General features: G+C 42.3%; 1 protein-coding gene across 1 annotated transcript in view; it reads right to left on the reverse strand.

Moving 5' to 3' along the window:
• Positions 1 to 3699: 3699 nt before the first annotated feature.
• Positions 3700 to 22238, reverse strand: part of LOC126187964 (bromodomain-containing protein 4-like) — a 64829-nt gene continuing 46290 nt past the window's right edge. The window contains exons 4-5 of the mRNA XM_049929346.1: positions 22018 to 22206; positions 3700 to 5620 (exon numbers count right to left, since the gene is read on the reverse strand). Of these exons, the coding sequence (XP_049785303.1) occupies positions 5174 to 5620; positions 22018 to 22206 (636 nt within the window). The 3' untranslated portion in view covers positions 3700 to 5173. The remainder of the gene's footprint in view (positions 5621 to 22017; positions 22207 to 22238) is intronic.

Genomic DNA, 22238 nt, shown 5'->3' on the forward strand with positions numbered 1-22238 from the left:
TAATACCTACTCCGAATTTTTCTTTTGTTTCCTTTACTGCTTGCTCAATATACAGATTGAATAACATCGGGGAGAGGCTACAGCTCTGTCTCACTCCCTTCCCAACCACTGCTTCCCTTTCATGCCCCTCGACTCTTATAACTCCCCTTGGTTTCTGTACAAATTGTAAATAGCCTTTCGCTCCCTGTATTTTACCACTTTAGACCTTTAGAATTTGAAAAGCTTCCTCTAAGTCCAGGAATACTATAAATGTAGGTTTGCGTTTCCTTAACCAATCTTCTATGACAAGTCGCAGGGTCAGTATTGCCTCGCGTGTTGCTACTTTCCTCTGGAATCAAAACTGATCTTCCCCGAGGTCGGCTTCTACCAGCTTTTCCATCCTTCTGTAAAGGATTTGTGTTAGTATTTTGCAACCGTGACTTATTAAACTGATAGTTCGGAAATTTTCACACCTATCAGCACCTGCTTTCTTTGGAATCGGGATTATTATATCCTTGAAATCTGAGGGTATTTCGCCGGTCTCATGCATCTTGCTCACCAAATGATAGAGTTTTGTCATGGCTGGCTCTCCTAAGGCTATCAGTAGCTCTAACGGAATGTTGTCTACTCCCGGGCCCTTGTTTCGACTTAAGCCTTTCAGTGCTTTGTTCCATTCTTCACTCAGTATCACTTCTTCCTTCTCATCTTCCTCTACGTCCTCTTCAATTTCTATAATATTTCCCTGAAGTACATCTCCCTTGTATAGGCCCACTGTATACTCCTTCCACTTTTCTGCCTTCCCTTATTTCTTAGGACTGGTTTTGCATCTGAACTCTAGATATTCACACAGGTTGTTCTCTTTTTTCCAAAAGTCTTTGTAATATTCCTGTAGGCAGTATCTATCTTACCCCTAGTGATATGCTTCTACCTCCTTACAATTTCCTTTAGCCATTCTCACTTAGGCATTTTGCACTTCCTGTCAGTCTCATTTTTTAGACTTTGTATTCCCTTTTACCCGTTTTATTTACTGCGTTTTTGTATTTTCTCCTGATGTGACCGCCCAAACAGAAGCTACATAACGCTAGACAACGCTTTACAGTTACTATTCTCTTTACATAAAACACGTCTTACTGCATGAAACTCATCACATAAATGACAGATGGCTCACCTCAAACTTAAAAAAAAAATTTAACAGCTGAAGACAACTTGTCTTCATTGTTCTTATGTGGAGCGCGGGCGGAAAAAATTGTTAGTGGAGTTCCGCATTGTTCAGTATTGGGTTCTTTGTTGTTTCTGAGTCTTGTTAATGGTGTTCTGTTTAACACACATCAAGCAGTGTAGTTTTGTAGGTGGCAGAACTATTATAAACAGGCACAATAAACGTAAGGCAACAGATGAAACTGTAAGTAATGTGTTCAGGTTATTGACTGGTTTTCTGAAAATCCTTAGTTTTAAGAAAATGCAGCACATTTAATTTTGCACATTAAAGTGCAAGACTTCAGTGACACACTGAAAATATGAACGAGAGTTATTAAGCAAGACAGAATCTTCAAAATTTTGGCTATAGACATTAGTGAAGATTTAAATAGGGAAAACACGTTTTATAGTTTCTAAAACCATTCACTGCAGCAATATTCGCAGTTTGTGTTATTGAAAGCACTGGAGTGAGACAAATCAGTAAGTTAATATACTACGCTTATTTTCATTCAGTAAAGTCAAATGGAATTCATTTACGTATATCTCATCTTTGAGACAGAAAGACTTCATTGCACAAAAGCGTGCCACGAGAATAATAAATCGGTATGTGATGCTCACCCTCGGTGATTTTGTAGACAACTCTTTAAGAAGTTGGGTATTTTAAGTACAGCATCGTAGTATATATTACCCTCTCATGAAATTTGTTGTAAGTAGTCCAGTAGACTTTAGAACGAATGACGACATCGGTAGTTAACAGTACAACAGAAAATATACCTCCATTATTCTTAATTAAAATTCACTGTAGCTCAGAACGCGATGAGTAATGCTGCTACCAAGTTCTTTGATCATTTATACAATGATGTTCAATGTCTGAAAAACAGCAAAGCTAGGTTTGGAAAGAATATGAAAGTCCTATTCTATAGAAGAATACTTATGTATAAACATTTAACTTATTTAGTGAGAAGGTATTAAATACTTAGTTGGTTATTAAACTAAACTTGTTTGCTATTATACGATCTCATCTGCAATGGGTCGGTAGATAGCCATATTGAAACACCAATTAAGTTAATATACTGTAAAGTGATTCGTTTCGTGTCATCTTGATATATCATACAAAGTGATCCATGAAAAGGGTAACCAATTAACTCGGACTAAATTACATGTGATCAGTGATTATCAGTCCGTGTTTTAAGATCGTTTAGCACTGATACAGGGTTCAAATTGAGCTATGTCAACATTAGCTTCACCAGGGAATTTATGCATTTCCTGTCCGACGGTTTTCGTGGGTTATTTCTTCCACATAGATCTATGCAGATAAGTTCAACAATCACTTTCTTGGCGGGTAAAAACCTACTTAATAGCCTACGACCATGTGTTTCAGTAAGTTTAAATTTTCTCCTACTACTGAGTCTGATAGACGAAATTTTCCTAGGACACTGGATAGTGTAATTACAGCTATATCTGTTAGATTTGTGACTGTTGTCACAGACGCATCGGCTTAGCAGACAGTTTGCCGTTTATGGAAGTCTGGATTTAGAATAACAATTGCATATGTACAGACGTCTTGGAAAACACCCAATGGTGTCATGGAGGAAAACAAGAGGCAATCTCTAGCTTTTTAATGAATCAGAAAATGAACTAGGGAAATAATGTGTCGATAGCAGAATGTTCATATCTTTTTTCCAACAAATTTAAAGTACTGTATGTCTTGTATAAAACTTCATGTTCGTAATTAAATTTTTATTTCCATTGACACCTTTCTGTGTACCACACTGTTATTAATACTCGTTGCCTGTATCCCTCATTCTTTCTTTCTCTTTCGGTAGAATTAAAGTTCACTTCCGTATAGTTGCGTAGGATTACTCATGCTCATCGTAATCGTTCTTCTTACCTTATCCTTTTTATATAACGTAATTCAATATTCTTATTTAACTTCCAATGTCCATTTCCTCTTGAAAATTGGTGTATCCTAGAAACTTGAATGGTTTAATCCTTTCTGTTTGTATGAAACTACTGTTTAAGACCTAACAGGTTCTCGTCCTTTAAATGGAATAGATTGCTTCTTGTTGTTTGAAATGTGGGGAGTGTTCTTTGTAGCTACGAAATTCTCCTATGGATATATGGAGTTCATGTGCTGTTCTTTGTTAATAGTGCTAAATGTCGGTAACTGAGATATCTAAGTTTGCAAATTGTTTGTCTAATTCTAATCTTCTGTGTCGATTACTGTAACCAGTCATTTGTGTAATGTAAAAGATACAGTGAACATATTGCACCCCTATCACGTTCTTTAATCTGCAATCTTCTAAGAAGCATCATTCCCAAGAATTCCAATTTCTGGCTAAGCTTACAAGGTAAGTAGGTAACTCCTCTTCTCTAGGACTTCTCACAATTTTTCACGTTTATAGAGTTTTAGGTGAGTTTATCTTGATGTTCTGGAAGTTTTTTAGGGTGTTAGGTTAAAGGTAAAAATACTATTTCATCTTCCTCAGATAAAACAGTTTCTACTAATCTCCTTTCAAAACGTATAGGCACCATGCTTTTATTTAACTAAAGCACGAGTACATACGTGAACATTCTTAAGAGTAAAATCACAGGGGATAAATTAATGGGGATCACGATGATACAAGTAAGGATTAACGATGAAGTTCTGAGGAATACGAGGGCACACATACATACACACATAGCTTAACTCTAAGTACCAATAAATTAATTTGTACAGTAGATGTTAAACAGCTGTTAACGTTGAAAATGGTGTACCGGAGCGCCAAGGCGACATAATGGGCGGGACTCAGCAGAGTAGAGTAGCTTCCTCCAAAACGCATAATGAGAATGGAATGCTGCGTTTTAGTATCTGATGGACTATGTTTCCACCTATTTGTTAACGACCAAAAATAATTGTAGGTGACCAAAGTGAAATTTGCTTGAGAAATGATGGATACCTAAAAATATATTTGGAAGTACTTCTGAAGTGAACCCATTTCCAAATTGTCGACGTACTGTAATGTACAGTGGATATAAGGAAAGAAATACTGAGTTCTTGATTTTGATCAAACTATTTGCTTGAAAGTGGTAAACTTAATGATTTATCTAGCTTGTTACGAGTGAAGAGTTTTGTTTTGTGAAAAGGGATTGCTAACGTAAATAAATTTCAGTAGGATATCCAAACCAACGTTTTATTTTCAATTCTTAAAAACGTTTTTTCGGGTAGAGAGCAACGGAAGATCTCACATATTCATCCCGTTGTGTCATTGACGGAGGACATCCAGTATGTTCAAAGAAGGGCAGATCGTTTTGTACAATCGCCAAATAGTGCCGAGAGTGTCACGGATATATTAAGCATATCGGGATGGCAGTCATTAAACAAAAGGCGTTTTTAGTTCCGACGAAATTTTTTTACAAAGCTACAATCAACAAATTTCTCCTCTGAATGATAAAATATTTTGTTGACTCCCATCTACGTCGTGATAAAATGAGATAAACTGTAGTCCAATCGAAAAGGTTTAAGCATGCATTTTCACCCACGCAAGTGGAGAAGTAGAGAAATAATATGAAAGAGGTTCCATGCACCCTCTGGGTAGCACTTAAGAGGGAATTGCAGAATAATCGCGCAGATATAGATGTAGATATGGCAATTAGAGGTTACATAACGAAAATGATAATATTTTCAGGAATGGGTCGTCAGTATTGTTACGTTTAAGGAGGAAGCTGCTCTGCGACTGCATGTAAGAGAATCAGTCAAGAGTGAGGAGGGAAGTTTGTAAATTACATAACAAGAGCTGATTGAATGAGTCGATTTGGTATGCGAGATTCGCGAGAACTGCCGCGGTGTGTCGGAGGAGAATCGATTGGTTTGGAGAGTTCCGCATGTAACTGCACACACGCACAAAGGCATTCCACAGTGTCCGTCGATGCCGACTGCACGGGAAACAGTCTGCCTGCCTTTTCAAGTCCAGTGCGGGACGCGACGTCGCATCCTGGCTGTGACAGGAGGGCGCTTCTAGCCCTGGCGGAAGGGCAGGTCGTCGTATTCGTACTCGTCATCGTGCTGGGGGCCGAAGCCGCCCCTGACCGGTGCTGGGGGCGGGCCCGAGGGCCTGCGCTGCTGCAGCGGGATGTTGACCTCCTCGGGCGAGTGGAAGACCTGGTGAGGGGCCGACTGGGGGCGGAACTGCGGCACCTGGGGGCGGCCGCGCAGCACGGGGGCGGCGGCCGGGGGTGGCGGCGGCGCGGGAGACCCGCGGATGGGCGCCGGCTGCTGGTGCAGACTCTCCTCCTCGTAGAAATTGTCCGGGTAGTAGCGGTCAGAGTAGCGCAGAGTCACGTTCGGCTTGTTCTGCACCTCCTCCGCGTTGATGGGCCGGTACAGGTAGTCGTTGACGAAGTGGAACTGCGACGACTGTTTGCAGATATTCTCGCTGCTCGGCGGCATGCAGATCAGGTGCACCTGGGGGCAACGAGACTGCCGTTCAGAGCTGCTATCCAGATTCTACGTGGGAAGTAACAGAGCATCACAAGCTCTAGTAAGAGATGTAGTGACTTTGAGTGTACGCGAGTGACACTATGATCTGTTTCTTGAACTAATAATTTGCAGGACTGTGAGCCAATGCAGAGCTATCGTGAAAATCCGTTAGATGAAACTGTAATAGTCTTTAAAGCTAAGTAATCTAATAGGAATCAGAGATAGCGTCACTATACGTCCGTATTTATGCGTACGTGTCCGCATTTTCAACGATTATTGTAGCGTCTGTATATATTTTTATGATTTCTGCTATGTCCGCATTTTTTAGTTTTGGGAATTAAGATATTTTGATTTTGATTTTCATCTCGTCTCCTCAAAAATTTATATACTTTTTCTTTCGTTTACTGAATTAAAACAGTTGTTATTTGCTTACAGTTCACATGTAACCGGTGTGTTAGTAAAACGGCAAATATTGATTTATATTTGTTACAGTCGATATTTCGATCTTTTTAGCTTACAGTTAGCTGTAATATCTACGCTTCTTGGTTGTGTTTGTCTCCCTGCTTCCGGTTTTCACTTAATAATTTATTTCTGTGCGATACACGTATTTTTAGCGAACTAGTGCACTCATCCAGCTGTGTTTGTATCATAATATAGCCATTTCACAACATAAAAGTGAGCTAATCATGTTTCAATCAGCAGTACTAGAGGGATTAGTCTGGATCTCGAAAGGTACGTGTTAGTCAGTATTTTACAACAATCATACTTTCTTATTCAAAACCAAAAATCATCACAATCTAGTGCTGATTACCTGGGCTGGGTTACAGACAAGAGAACGGAAATAATAAATTTTGTAGTTTAAAACAAAGAAAAACACTCTAGCACACCTATGTAGATCCGGACTAGAATCGTCCTAAAAGCGCCGAGGATGTCCTCATTTTGGGGTTTTAGAATATGGTAATCCTACTCCAAGACGAAAGTATTCTTGTTGTATAATATTGTAAGAACACATTATAAATGTTACTGCGGCCACGAATTAATAATAAAAAGGGCAGGTCCATGGAAATGAACCACTGAGTAAACAAAGTCGCCTAAAATGCTACAGAACTGGCGGTATGCAGGGTGCAGTTATTATTAGACTGGGTAACCATCAGTTGTGTGTTGATTTCTAAAAAGGACTCAGTATTGTTTTATGATTTATATGTCCACTGTGATCGCTGTCTAAATCTATATCAAGAAGTTAAATAATAACGGTTCATCCTTGAATTCTGATTTTATGTTTTTTTATTGTCACGAAATACTTCAGTATATTTCCAGCTTGTGTGACGATTGATACTTCTTATATGTGAAAATATAAAAACTCATAAATTATTCAGTCGGAAAGTATGTGAGATAAAGAGAAACGCGTGCCTAGCATAGATGTGTACTGTCCAACCTTCATATAAATACATTGAAGCTGTTATCCCAGTGAACTGTGTTGGAAGGTATCAGAGAGTTTGAAGTTGAAGTAATTAGGATATCTTATTTGTGAATGTGGAATATTCGATGGTGTTAGTGTCTTGAATACATTTCAAATACTCGCTTTCCAAATTTTTAACAAGTTGGTTTGGTTACCTGAGAGAATTGCTTATTGCGGTACTGTCTAAGGAGGTCATTATATCATAGAAGTGCCAATCTGATATGAAAGAAGATACACTTTTACTGCACAGAATTTTCATTTTATAGAGAAATAGTGTTTTGTTAATATATCATTTATTTATTAAAACATGAATACGCAGCATTAATGTTCCACAATAATATTTATTTAATAATTAGTTATGAACAGAATTTCGACTTCCTATCCCATCGTCAGATTGTTATAGAAAGATATGTGACTTTATGTCCATGTCGATACAAAACAGGAGCATTAGATATAGCCCAAAGAGACTCTGAACAAATAAATCTTATATTACACTATATTGTACCCAAAGAGACTCTGAATAAATAAATCTTATATTATGCTATATTCAAATATTAAAATAATATGAATGTTTAAGCCTAATATGTTGTACAAGTGGGTAATGGCACAGACTACTATGCTATATTGACAAATGGGTAAAAGTGAGGAAGAGGCTAAAGAAAGGGGCGAGGGGAGAAAGGAGTGTATGAAATGTGAGTGTTGAACAGTTATAACAAGCTTAATATCTAATGGTGAGAGAAATAAGAACTGTCTGCTGCTATTTTAATAAGGTTTAGTAATGGAACTGTTTGGTCAATAAGGACTAGGTCAGGATTCTTTGATTGGTACTTATTAATGACCAGAATTTCGAGTGATGTTGGTTTTCTGCGTTTAGTTACTCTATGGAGGACTCACATTTAATATCATATGAACTACATTCCTTCAGAGTACGTTCAGCAAAGGTCGAAGCTTTCTCTTTCAGCCTCCACCTCCTTTCACACTCAGTCACTCTAGTAGCGTCTAAGGAATGTCATTCATATTATATTAAATGTGATGTCCTCCATAGAGGAACTAAAGGCAGAAAATAACATTACTCGAAATTATGGTCATTAATAAACACAAATTAAACAATCCTACCTGGTCCTTATTAACCAAACACAGTTCCATTCGACTTAGACTTTGTAGACTTACGGAATATGTGATTCGATGATGTTTTATTAGTTCGTGGTTTTTTACACTGTCAACTATTCACGTATTGCCTGTTAAAAATACAATTACTCAACTAGTTAATTCTGATTCAGTAGGGGCCAAAGTAATACCTAATGAATAATGCCTAATGTGGACTTATTAAGAGTTCGGCACTAGCATGATTAAGAAGCACTTGTGTGCAGACAGAGAGAAACAGTTGCAAGCTGACAGTGACGTGGCATCCAGAATGTAGCAACGCATTGAGAATTTACGAGCGGCCGTTTATTTGGGCTACAGGATAATGTTTTATGAAGAAGAATTGGAAAAAAACAGATTTTTATATGAAGAATTCTGTGTGACAAAAAGTAATGCAAATTCATCGTAACTGGAAGAAGTGCCTATGGGCAATTATTGTTGCTACAATATCATTAAGGCGCGGCAATGCAGCTTCACCACAAAGTAAGACTGTGCCATTTCATCAGCGTAGTGTTGTGAAAGACTTGTCACTGTCGTAGACTCAACCTTAATGAACATTATAGTGCTTTCTGGTAAACTATGAATAGGATTCAGTGTTACTGATTATCCCAAGTCCTCAACCAACAGTAGGATACTTTCTACATCATAATTACTATCGGGTCACTCATTATTAAAGAAATATTATCTAAAAGAATTTGAATGCGCTATCCAGTAAAACTTAAGTTCAACTACTTCATGGAAAGAGAAACAGTAATGCACAACTGAAGTCATTAATTCATTGTAGTATATTAACTGCATTCTATAATTATTTGAAAAGAAATGTAGTGCATAGTGAACGTAACTACAAAATACTGGCAAGACGAGGTGATAAACTGCGGATAACAAAGGTAATTTGTGCGTTCTATAATTATGTTGTGTTATCCTCGCTCTCGTAATTTCAGCGTTGCATAAACTAACTTATGCTATTTTGTGAAATTATATTGAACTTCAGTGTTATAAAAGCTGGTTTGGAATATTGATTAATGGCAGGAATTTCTTCACAAAACCCGACGACAGCGAGCAACGTCGCTCAATCTGTATCGCACTACGTTTTGCTAGTAGCTGATCAGTATAGGTTTTAACTGGTTCTATAGTGTTTCATGCATTGATGCTTAACTGTCTATGATGTCATTATCATGGCATTTTCATTTGAGCTTCCATGTGTGCATTTACCGTTGGCTCTTAAACGCATTTCAGTGATTTTTATGTAACATGAGTTTCAAACAAATGTATAAAAGATTCATAACTTTTGCTCATATTTCATTTACGTAACTAACTACAAGCTTACTAACTACAGAAAAGTAATTAAAAAATTACACAGTCTGTTTTGGATCGTTGTTGGGAGTGTAATTATCTGTGCTTTAACGATCATTGGTGGTTCTTTAGTTGAAATTATTCATAGGAATAGACGGCTTTTCTGAATGCTACAGAACACAAGATCACATGTCTCAATAATATATACCGGATGGTTATAATTAAACTTTCCATATTTAACGCGTTATAACACGGAAATTACCGCACGAGTAACAAACTTGGTAGCATTAATGTCAAGGACATGGGGAAGAGAGATAATGCAGAATGAGTTCAACTGAAAAACTTTTAATGTGCTGTTACGGTATATCATACCATTACATATCCGACCAATGCTGCTACAAAAGGGGCTCAATACGGCGCCCATTAGCGTCCAGAAGTGTCTGAAATCGCAGGATAGCATTCTGCAGAGCAGAACGAAGCATGTCTGTAGGTATACTGGCTACCTCTCTTGATATGCTGCGCTTCAGATCAGCACATGTGTGAATGTTCCCCGAGTAAACCCTGTCCTTCAGGTAGCCCAACAATCAGAAATCACAGGGAGTGAGAGCAGGTGATCGTGCCCGCAAAGCATCTGGAAACGATCGGTTGATAATTCGATCGTTTCTAAATATGTTTCGTAGAAGAAGGTGAACTTCACGAGCGAAGTGCGGTAGGGACCCATCTTGCATGCAAACTGTTTAGTTCAATGCGTCTCTCTCGTCTCTCTCCTCTAGGGAGGGTATGACATGCTGGCGAAGCATATCGCAGTAACGCTGGCCAGTCACACTGCACATCAAGGTCCTTGAGCGCCAACCTGCTCGAAAAAGAATGGGCCAATGATGATCGCAGCCGTGAACCACACCATACGGTGACACGTTCACCATACAGAGGAACTTCATGCACAGTGACTGGAGGTGGAGATCACCACTCTCGGTAATTCTGTGTGTTCACGTCACCCGTCAGAGAAAAATGAGCTTCGTCTGTCCATAGGATGGTCCAGGGCCAGCCCTCGCCAACTTCAATCCTTGTGAGAAAGTGGACAGCGAAGCCAACGTCGTTGTGCATCCTGTGGTGCAAGTTGCTGTACGATATGGAACTTGTACGGATATCGTTTGAGGATGGTTCGAAGCACCTTCCGTACAGTGGACCACGGGATGTTCAACTGTCGCGACACAGAACGCGCACTGCCTGACGATTGGGAATCGGGCGCAGCGTTGTCTGCCACAGCAACAGCGATTTCATCAATCACGGACCGACACCCAGTTCTCCAGTTGATTCGAACTTCTTCATTGTCTCCCCACAGCTGGTGGAGAAGGAGGACCCTTCCGTAATCCTTTCTACCGGCGATATTCTCGAAGTGCAGCTGCAGTCTTACTGTTGTTTTGATAATAGAGCATCACCAATAATGCCCTGCTCCCTTTGTCCAAGCTCATGTTGACACGCCAACAAGCGCACTGCGACAGGTCAGGTGTGAAAGACTATGAATCACGATGACTGATCACGCCACCTGGTGGCCATAGTTGCAACTGGACAGTGGTGCTGTGACGCATGGAAATCATGGAACCCATACTCTGGATATTAATGCTACCACGTTTGGTACTCGTACGGTAATTAGTTCCGTGTTATAACATGTTAAATAGGGAAAATTGAATTAGATCCACCCTGTACCGGATGTTGCTGATTGTGTTAGAAGGGCCGGCCGATGTGGCCGAGCGGTTCTAGGCGCTTCAGTTTGGAACTGCGCGACCGCTACGGTCGCAGGTTCGAATCCTGCCTCGGGCATGGATGTGCGTGATGTCCTTAGGTTAGCTAGGTTTAAGTTCACTATTGGTCATTAAAATTGCCATACCAAGAAGAAATGCAGCTGATAAACGGTTATTTATTGGACAAATTTATTGTGCTAGAACTGAGATGTGATTACATTTTCACTCAATTTGGGTGCATAGATCCTGAGAAATCAGTACCCAGAACAACCATCTCTGTCCGTAATAACGGCCTTGATACTCCTGGGCATTGAGTCAAACAGAGCTTGGATGGCGTGTACAGGTACAGCTGCCCATGCAGCCTCAACAGGATAGCACAGTTCATCAAAAGCAGTGACTGGCGCATTTTGACGAGCCAGTCGCTCGGCCACCATTGACCAGACGTTTTAAATTGGTGAGAGATCTGGAGAATGTGCTGGCTAGGGCAGCAGTCGAACATTTTCTGTATCCAGAAAGGCCCGTACAGGACCTGCAACATGCGGTCGTGCATTATCCTGCTGAAATGTAGGGTTTCGCAGAGGTCGAATGAAGGGTAGAGCCATGGGTCGTAACACATCTGAAATGTAACGTCCGCTGTTCAAAGTGCCGTCAATGCGAACAAGAGGTGACCGAGACGTGTAACCAATGGCACCCCATACCATCACGCTGGGTGATAGGCCAGTATGGCGATGACGAATACACGCTTCCAATGTGCGTTCACCGCGATGTCGTCAAACACGGATGCGACCATCATGATGCTGTTAAAAGAACCTCGATTCAACCGAAAAAATGACGTTTTGACATTCGTGCACCCAGGTTCGTCGTTGAGTACACCATCGCAGGCGCTCCTGTCTGTGATGCAGCGTCAAGGGTAACCGCAACCATGGTCTCCGAGCAGATAGTCAATGCTGCTGCAAACGCCGTCGAACTGTTGGTACAGATGGTTGTTCTCTTGCAAACGTCCTCATCTGTTGACTCAGGAATCGGGACGTGGCTGCACGATCCGTTACAGCCATGCGGATAAGATACCAGTCATATCGACTGCTAGTGACACGAGGCCGTTGGGATCCAGCACGGTGTTCCGTATTACCGTCCTGAATCCACCGATTCCATATTCTGCTAACAGTCATTGGATCTCGACCAACGCGAGCAGCAATGTCGCGATAACGATAAACCGCAATCACGATAGGCTACAATCCGACCTTTATCAAAGTCGGAAAGGTGATGGTACGCATTTCTCCTCCTTACACGACGCATCACAACAACGTTTCACCAGGCAACGCGGGTCAACTGCTGTCTGTGTATGAGAAATCGGTTGGAAACTTTCCTCATGTCAGCACGTTGTAGGTGTCGCCACCGGCGTCAACATTGTGTGAATGCTCTGAAAAGATAATCATTTGCATATCACAGCATCTTCTTCCTGTCTGTTAAATTTCGCGTCTGTAGCACGTCATCTTCGTGGTGTAGCAATATTAATGGCCAGTAGTGTAGTACTGGCGATACTGGGCGCCCCTGTTTTCATAATTCGGTTGTAATTTCGAGAGAGAGGATTATTATATTTCTTTCAGCGCTCCTGTGTTTACGCCAGCTTTATACGCCGACAGATCTCCGTAGGGAGTTTCTGGGAAAACCTAAACGAGGTCGAAGTGGAGTTGGCGGAAACGCGTCAGAGCGCTGCGCCTGCGGAATATGCACACGGCAGCGCGCGGCTCGGCCGGCTTATCTGCCAAAGCCAAGGGCTGGCTGCCCCTGCACAGGATGGCCGCTTCCGGCCATGGAAACGTCGCGTCCCGCCCCGCGCCGCACCGCGTTCTCTGAGCCGGCGATTATGGAGATCGCCACGTCAGGACGGAGGTAGCTCGTTTCGATACCTGCTGTTGGAACAGTAGTGACGGGATAGCTCTATATACATTGCCAGCTACTTAGTTTCCATGCGGGTTATGGCTTGGCTTGCAGGACGATATTATTTTGCAGAAGCTACACGGTTTAAAATGGGAAAGTAACTGATATCTTTTCTCTGTTCTTGGAGAAGTCCTTCTAAACGTATACTGATCAGCCAGAACATTATGACCACCCACCTAATAGCTGGTATGTCCATCTTTGGCACAGGTAACAGCAACGATGCTTCATGGCATGGAAGAAGTGAGGCCTTGGTAGTTTGCGAGAGGGAGTAGCATCACATCTACACACACAGGTAACCTAAGCCCCATAAATTCCGGGGAGGGAGCGATGAGCTCTAACGCCAAATTCAAGCACATTCCATATGCTTTCAATTGGGTTCAGATCTTGCAAGTTGGGGAGTCACCACACAAATTGGAATTCGCCACTGTGTTTCTCGAATGACTCCATCCCATTCCTGGCCTTGTGACATGGTTCATTATCCTGTTGGAAAACGACACTGCCGTCGGGGAGAATGCTCGTTATGAAGGGGTGTACATGGTCTGCAACCAGTGTACGATACTCCTTGGCGTCAGGGTGCCCTGCACGAATTTCACTGGACCCATGGATGCCCACGTGAATGTTCCCCAGAGCGTAATGGAGCTGCCGCCAGCATGTCTCCATCCCACAGTACAGGTGTCAAGGAGTTGTTCACCTGGAAGACGACGGATTCCAACACTTGTATCAGCGTGTTGAAGAAGGTATCAGGACTCATCAGACCCTGCAACTCTCTGCCATTGCACCAACGTCTAGTGCCGATGGTGACGTGCCAATTTCCGTCGTAGTAGCCAATGTCGTAGTATTAACATTGGCACACGCATTGGACGTCGCTTGTGGAGGCCCATCCTCAGGAGAGTTCGGTGCACTTAATGTTCAGATACACTTGTAGTCTGCCCAGCATTAAAGTGTGATGTCAGTTCCGCCACAGTTCGCTGCCTGTCCTGTTTTATCAGTCTGCCCATCCTACGACGTCCGACATCTGTAATAAGGGGTGGTCGCCCAACCCTACGACGTCTGGACGTGGTTTCACCATAGTTTTACCACGTGGTGAAGACACTCAGCGCAGCACTCCACGAACACCCGACAAGTAGTGCAGTTTCGGAAATGCTCGTGCCGAGCCTCTGGGCCATCACAATCTGCCCTCGGTCAAACGCAAATAGCACGCGCTCCTTCCCCATCCCACACGCGAACAGCACGCTCACTGGTACAACATGCACCGTGTTGGTGTCTGAGCAGCAGTAATTCCTCGCCAGGTGACCCTGCTATTGCCTGGAGGAGCTTATATCGATAGTACTTCGGTGATAATAATTTTCTGGCTGATCAGCGTATATCTGTACATTGACGGATACTAGCGTCTAAACCTCGTTTCAGAGAATGTTTTCCGTGATGGGAGTCTCTTGTGAACTATTCAGGAGCTATGCGAAGGAGAAATAGCGTTTCTCTGCTGCTACAGAGGTATCCTAACTAGAAATTCCTCCAGTATTTCCGTACGATTACGGTCCAGATAGCACAGTACGATCATCGCCACGGACGTCTGCAAGGGGGAGACAGAAGGGGTGGGGATATGGGGGTAGGACAGCGGACTTGCTCTCTCCATCACTCGCCTACCCCCTCCCCCACCCCTCCGGCCCATACGCCCATCGACTCTGGGCTACAGAGCGTGACGTTACAGCCACATATGCTAAGCTATATTGTCAAATTTTTTGTCACCGTTTCGTGGTTATCTTATTGTGGACACGTAGCGCCGCGAGGACGGTTTCGCGGTTTCTGAATCACACACCCGGTGTGATCTCAGCATTCTGTTGTTGGCAGAAGGCAGTCACTGAACGTTACAAGAGGCAAGCCTCCCCAGGGAGAAGGGCATTTTTCACGGAAATGAGGGTGTGGTCTCCTTCGTGCTTTAGTGGGGAGAGCTGTTGCCCGGCCTAGGTCAGGGCGACGGATACCTTGCTACCACTGCCATCCCCAAAGAGCAATTGAATCGGACATTTTTCCGTTTTCTGCGTGAACATGAAAGCTCGAGACGTTGTGGCACCGTCCGGCCAGCGTGAGAAACATAATTACTTTCGCTCCAAACTTTAAGTCATCCAATAGAATTAAGTCGGTCGACCACCGTGCTTAGCGCGAAGAGGCCGACCAATCAAGGAGACACTGCTCTAGGTCAGTACAAAACTTGTGTTCCTTGATGTGCGTTTTGTACTTCAAGAGTGAGAGTTTTCTGTTTCGTTCCCCTGTATTTTGAAGAAAAAAGCAATATTCTTGTTTGTCACATTGGCAACAGCACTGACCTGTCGCCCATCTACAGTTTTTTGAAAGTAGGAAGTTGAGGATGGAGAAATTTTCGTGGCAGTTGGTCTCCCACTGTTTGGTGCTGATGGGCACACACTTTGCTGATTTTGGGGAAATGTAAGTTGCAGTCTGCAGTAGCACCATCTGACTCCTAGCAGCTCGCTTCTTACTTGTTCTGGCACGCAACTTACCCATTTAATTATAATTTGTGGTTTTGACTTGTTAAAATTGAAATCGTGACCTGGCCTGATAAAGATAACTTGTTATTTTTTCTCCGCACAGTCTTCCATAAAATTAGGTACCTTCCCCCAGTGTTAGTGTCATTCTTGTATGAACTCAATTCAAATATTTAGAAAACATGCTTTCTGTTAACTACTTGTGTATTGGTCCAACATTTAGAGGAAATAATGTCCGTTATATTCAAACTTAATTTCAATTACAAGTTCCTTTAAATGTCCTACAACTTTCCCATTGTTAGGTGGCCCATTAATAATAAATGTAGCTTGTTGCACACGTAAGCTTTCGTTATTCGTTGGAGGTAACGAGTATTGCTCATCTTGTTTGATTGTAAGTCTGTTTATTGACTGTGGAGAGAGCTGTGTCGATTTCCCCCTGGGATAATAAGTTTGCTCTATGTTGTTTTATGATTATTTGGTTAATAACCTTTCTGTATTCAGACGAAAGAAGCAATAACATTTTATACCAACATCCATCCCATGAACTATGGACCTTGCCGTTGGTGGGGAGGCTTGCGTGCCTCAGCGATACAGATAGTCGTACTGTAGGTGCAACCACAGTGGAGGGGTATCTGTTGAGAGGCCAGACAAACATGTGGTTCCTGAAGAGGGGCAACAGCCTTTTCAGTAGTTGCAGGGGCAACAATCTGGATGATTGACTGATCTGGCCTTGTAACACTAGCCAAAACGGCCTTGCTGTGTGCTGGTACTGCGAACGGCTGAAAGCAAGGGCAAACTACAGCCGTAATTTTTCCCGAGGGCATGCAGCTTTACTGTATGGTTAAATGATGATGGCGTCCTCTTGGGTAAAATATTCCGGAGGTAAAATAGTCCCCCATTCGGATCTCCGCGCGGGGACTACTCAGGAGGACGTCGTTATCGGGAGAAAGAAAACTGGCCTTCTATGGATTGGAGTGTGGAATGTGAGATTCCTTAATCGGGCAGGTAGGTTAGAAAGTTTAAAAAGGGAAATGGATAGGTTAAAGTTAGATATAGTGGGAATTAGTGAAGTTCGGTGACAGGAGGAACAAGACTTTTGGTCAGGCGAATACAGGGTTATAAATACAAAATCAAAACGGGGGAATGCAGGAGTAGGTTTAACAATGAATAAAAAATAGGAGTGCGAGTAAGCTACTACAAACAGCATAGTGAACACATTATTGTGGCCAAGATAGACACGAAGCCCATGCCTACCGCAATAGTACAAGTTTATATGCCAACTAGCTCCGCAGATTACGAAGAGATTGATGAAATGTATGATGAGATAAAAAAAAATTATTCAGATAGTGAAGGGAGACGAAAATTTAACAGTCATGGGTGACTGGAATTCGGTAGTAGGAAAAGGAAGAGAAGGAAACGTAGTAGGTAAATATGGAATGGGGCTAAGGAATGAAAGAGGAAGCCACCTGGTAGAATTTTGCACAAAGCATAACTTAATCATAACTAACACTTGGTTCAAGAATAATAAAAGAAGGTTGCATACATGGAAGAATCTTGCAGATACTAGAAGGTATCAGATAGAATATATATTGGTAAGACAGAGATTTAGGAACCTGGTTTTAAATTCTAAGACATTTCCACGGGCAGATGTGGACTCTGACCACAATCTATTGGTTATGAACTGTAGATTAAAACTGAAGAAGCTGCAAAAAGGTGGGAATTTATGGAGATGGGACTTGGAGAAACCGACAGAACCAGAGGTTGTAGAGAGTTTCAGGGAGAGCATTAGGGAACGATTGACAAGAATGGGGGAAAGAAATACAGTAGAAGAAGAATGGGTAGCTTTGAGAGATGAATTAGTGAAGGCAGCAGAGGATCAAGTAGGTAAAAAGATGAGGGCTAGTGGAAATCTTTGGGTAACAGAAGATATATTGATCAACAAACTGTCTCCCAGAGAACCGTGCATCGTGAATGACGACAAATGGCGTGCTAAAACAAAGGTACTCCGCACAAGAATACGCAAGAGCGAGCTACACACCCCGTGCAGCGCTCTAAGCGCTCAGTTTGGAGTGGCTCAATCAGTTGCCGGGCCTACTGCTGCTTGTTGGATAAACTTTCTAACAAACTTTCTACCGTCTGAACGAAAAACTTGTGCGGCGTAAAACGGAAACGAAGGCAGGGGACAGTCATGCAGCAACTTTCGTTGGGAATTAAGTGGAAGGTCCCCGCGGTGTCGCCTCGCACTCACTTTCACGGGAACCAGAGCGTGCAGTCCTACCTGCCGCGACTCGCGACTCCAACCGGTTGCGTAAGGGCCTCTAGTCAATCACAGACGTGACCCGAGTTAGGCTTACACCATTTGTTCACACTGACAAGCTGTTTAAATTACGAACAAGTCCGACAGTATCACTTGAGAAAGACATGGTGTAAAACGATGTATCAGCGTTTCGACCACTGTCATAAGTTTCTTTCATCAGAGACTATGTGTTGTGTACATAGTTCCGTGTAGTCAGCGTGTACACAACTTTCCCACTAGAGCGCGCCCCGCTAAGTACAACAGCGCAGGCGCAGCGTTCGTCCGTCGCCGCACTACGAGATGGCGCTGCCATAGAGATGGACCAAATTTTGCTTCCGCCGATCCGCGTATTAATATGTAACGCAGCCAATGAGATTGCGGCTAACGTAGAACCTTTTCTCTTCGCGGATCACACTCGCGCAGTGATACATGAACGCGTGAGGTATTATAACGAGTGTACAGACCTCCGATTAGTCAGTCTGCATTTGTCTGCACCAGTCTCTACCAGTCTGTACCAGTCTGCATTTGTCTGCAACAGTCTGTTCGAGTTCTACATTTGTCTGTACCAGTCTATAGTCAAGTTTCAGTCTGCGCCTAATACGATTACCATATTCCTGTACATAGCCATGAAGATAAATGTATAGACACTTTTGTCAAGTATCAGAGATATATGTAAGAATAAGATTAACGTACCAATACCAAAGGAACTTCAGATTGTCAATTTTGGACACCGCCAATCTGCTACTTTAAGCGTGCAAGTGGCATTTCTATCGTCTGACCTAACGGCAGAAGATAAACACGCCACGATAAGAACACGAGACATATTGCTGACACTCGCCTACTTCGTTGGAGCAACAAGTCAAATAATTTGATGGTGTGTGTACTGAAGGTCTTACAGTACGCACACTACACTATGTATAAACGAAACGTTGGTACTTCGTTTTATATCATGACATGGTATACAAACCAGAAGTATTTTTATGGAAATTGAGGAATATTATCAGTTACATATATTGCAAATATATGGAATATGTGGTGAACGCTAAAAGAATGAACAAAATACCATGCCATGTGTTAAGATGCAGGAAATGACTTCCTTGATCGTAGAGGCAGCCATAGAAACCAAAACGATTCACATACGTTCAACAAATAATTGAGGCCGCTGGTTGTCCTACTCTGAGATGAAGACGTCGCACAAATTGAAGAAGTTTGTTTTTGGCGTGTGCTTGTCTGTGGCAAGCTGTAAAAGTTAACTGTGGTCTTTTGTGAACACGGCTGACATCTTTACAGTGACTATTTTGCTTAAAAACGCAAAATATGTAGGAAATCTTCACCTTTAGATTTCAATGTGCAGAAAATTTAAGGCCCCTATCTGCGAAGGAATGTAGTCCCTTTTTTTGAGCTGTCAGAGGTGGTCGCAGTTCTTAGGGAACTACAAGTTAAATTCGGTGATATCGTTGGATGAGTATTGCATATAAATCAGAAAAATGAGGTCTTATTCGTTACAATGCAATACCACAATGTATCAACAGCAAAAAATTCAATCTCAAATTGAACAGGTGAAATTTTGGCTTCAGAGTAACAGATCCCACCAACCTAAAGGTCTTTCTTCCTTTTCCTTTCCTTGGAAAATTATAGGTATTACTGTTTACCAAGCGTAATTGAACAGAACAAAATACTTGTGTCGATTCGGTATCTACCGTAGGGGGTTACTGAAATGTATTTCCGCCGTTGAAGAGATTATGAGATTTCTTTTAGCTGTAATAGCATATGCAGGGGTGGCCTAAAATGTGGAAACAACACAAACACAACACGTTACCATGATACGGTGTAAGAAAATTGTTGGCATTCAAAACAGCTTCCAGCCGTCTCGGGATGGATACGTACAAGTCTCGTATGATTTTCAACGGAATCTCAATCTTTTCTTCCGGCAAAAGAAGCGCGAGTTCAGGTAACGACGATGGAGATGAATACTTATCTCGCAGCCTTCTCTCAAAAATAGACCATAAAGGCTCAATAACACTGAGATCTGGTGAATAACGTGGCCGGGGGCGATGCGACAATTCATCCCGGTGTTGACAAAACTAGGCATAGATAATGTGAGCTGCGTGAACAGGGGCCTCGTCGTCTTGGAACACAACATCACGACTGGGGAACAAATATTATACCATGGGATGGACTTGATTAGCCAAATCGGTCACATAGTCCTTGGCAGTAATGCGACGTTGCATGGTAACCATGGGGCCCATGAAATACCGCCATATGGCTGTCGAAATAATCACCGAACCTCGCCATATTTCAATCTTGGGATCTTTGGACGTAAACTCGGCCAGAAGTTGGAAACAGTGTGAAACAAGACTCATCCGACCAAACGACGTTCTTCCATTACTGCAGAGTGTATGTTTTATGACTTTGGCATAACGTTTTCCTGTTACGTTCATTTACTTCACTGGAATTTCGACTCGCCCTGTAATACCCAGCTTAAAGAGCTCCCTTCGTGTTGTTTTGGTGTTGACAGGGTTCCATAATGAGACACGCAGTTCTACAGTGACTTTTGCAGCTGTTGTCCTCTTTAATTTTGGTCAGATTCCTCTTCAGTAGCTGCCTGTCACAATAGCTCAGCACACAATTTTTTCCGCGTTGTGACTTAGTGAAAGATGATCTTCCACTTACCCTGTATGCGGTATAAATCTTCGATATGTTGCCTGTTGAAACACCAAACACTTCGGCTCCTTTGGTTACGGAAGCACCCACCATATGAGCACCGACAATTCGCCCACGTCCGAATTCATTTTGTTCCGACGTAATGCACCCTAGCTACACAGGCCACTGTTCTGACCACGACTGACATGTTGACTGCATTGTACAGACGCCGTTCGTGGTCAAATACAACAGCGCCATCTGCAGGCTTAGCTAGCATCTGCATTTGTGTTCAAGCATGTATTTCTCGCTGTTTTATATTATTTTATTTACACAAGTTCTGTAGGACCAAATTGAGGTGCAAATCTCCAAGGTCATGGAACATGTGAGTACATGAAATTAGAACGTAGAAGTAATAACAGCTAAAAATAAAATGTTTATGAACCCGAGAAAAGCCAATGTATAAGTTTCAGTAAACGCAGTCAACAATATAACATAAGAACCAGCTTAATTTTTCAAGGAACTCCTGAACACAATAGAAGGAGTAACCCCTGAGGAAACTCTTCAGTTTTGATTTGAAAGCGCGTGGATTACTGCTACGATTTTTGAATTCTTGTGGTAGTTTATTGAAAATGGGTGCATCAGTATACTGCATACCTTTCTGCACAAGAGTTAAGGAAGTCCGATCCAAATGCAGGTTGGATTTCTGCCCGAGTATTAACTGAGTGAAAGCTGCTATTCTTTGGAATAAGCTGATATTGTTAACAAGAAACGACAGTTTCCACATTTTTAGCTAACCTCTGTATATATGTACATAGGAAGGCAACTTTGCAAAAAAAAGTTCAATGAAAGCGGAGGAAGTCGTGACAGAGAAACTGGGACATCTATATACAGTTTCACACATATTACGGATCAAATAAATGGGTCGAAATTTTATGCTCTACCATTAATAAAAGTTAGATAAATTAAAGATTTGGGACACTTTTCACAGGAAATGCGAATAACGATCTGCATGGAATTTTCAAGCCTAGTATCCAAACACAGCTGTGCACTCCAAATAGACATAACCAGGAAAAAGTTCTGGGTAAACAAATATTAAACTTTACAGCATTTATGAACAAGCCTTTGAGAATTGATTTCTCAGTTAAAGATGCCTATCCCGGATGCAGATGAAACGTTTGGTGAAAGAGGAGAGTCTTATCAGTAATGATGTCCGAGCTCGGTCACACATTTGAAAGCGCTGTCGTTTTCGATAAAAAAGGATCTGTTACCAAACTGTGCACTCTCTTATAAAACTAATTAACAGAAGAAACTTATCCGCTTGAGAGCACATAATGGGGTAGAGGCGGCTCCTCGTAGTGCGTTACCTGGTGGAAGAGGAAGCCCTCGGGGCAGATCCAGGAGTGTCGCGCGTTGTCCTGGCAGTAGTGGAAGACCTCGCAGTTGAGCCCCTCGTCGGCGTAGTAGCCGGTCTTCTTGTTGTTGCAGTCGAACTTGGACTGCGGCAGCAGCAGGCTCAGCCTGTCGGGCTTCTCCTCCTCCAGCTCCTCCTCGTCCTGCGAACAACCCGACAGTAAGCGTACGCTCT

Source organism: Schistocerca cancellata, chromosome 5 (assembly GCF_023864275.1).
Source record: "Schistocerca cancellata isolate TAMUIC-IGC-003103 chromosome 5, iqSchCanc2.1, whole genome shotgun sequence".
NCBI classification, from domain to species: domain Eukaryota; kingdom Metazoa; phylum Arthropoda; class Insecta; order Orthoptera; family Acrididae; genus Schistocerca; species Schistocerca cancellata.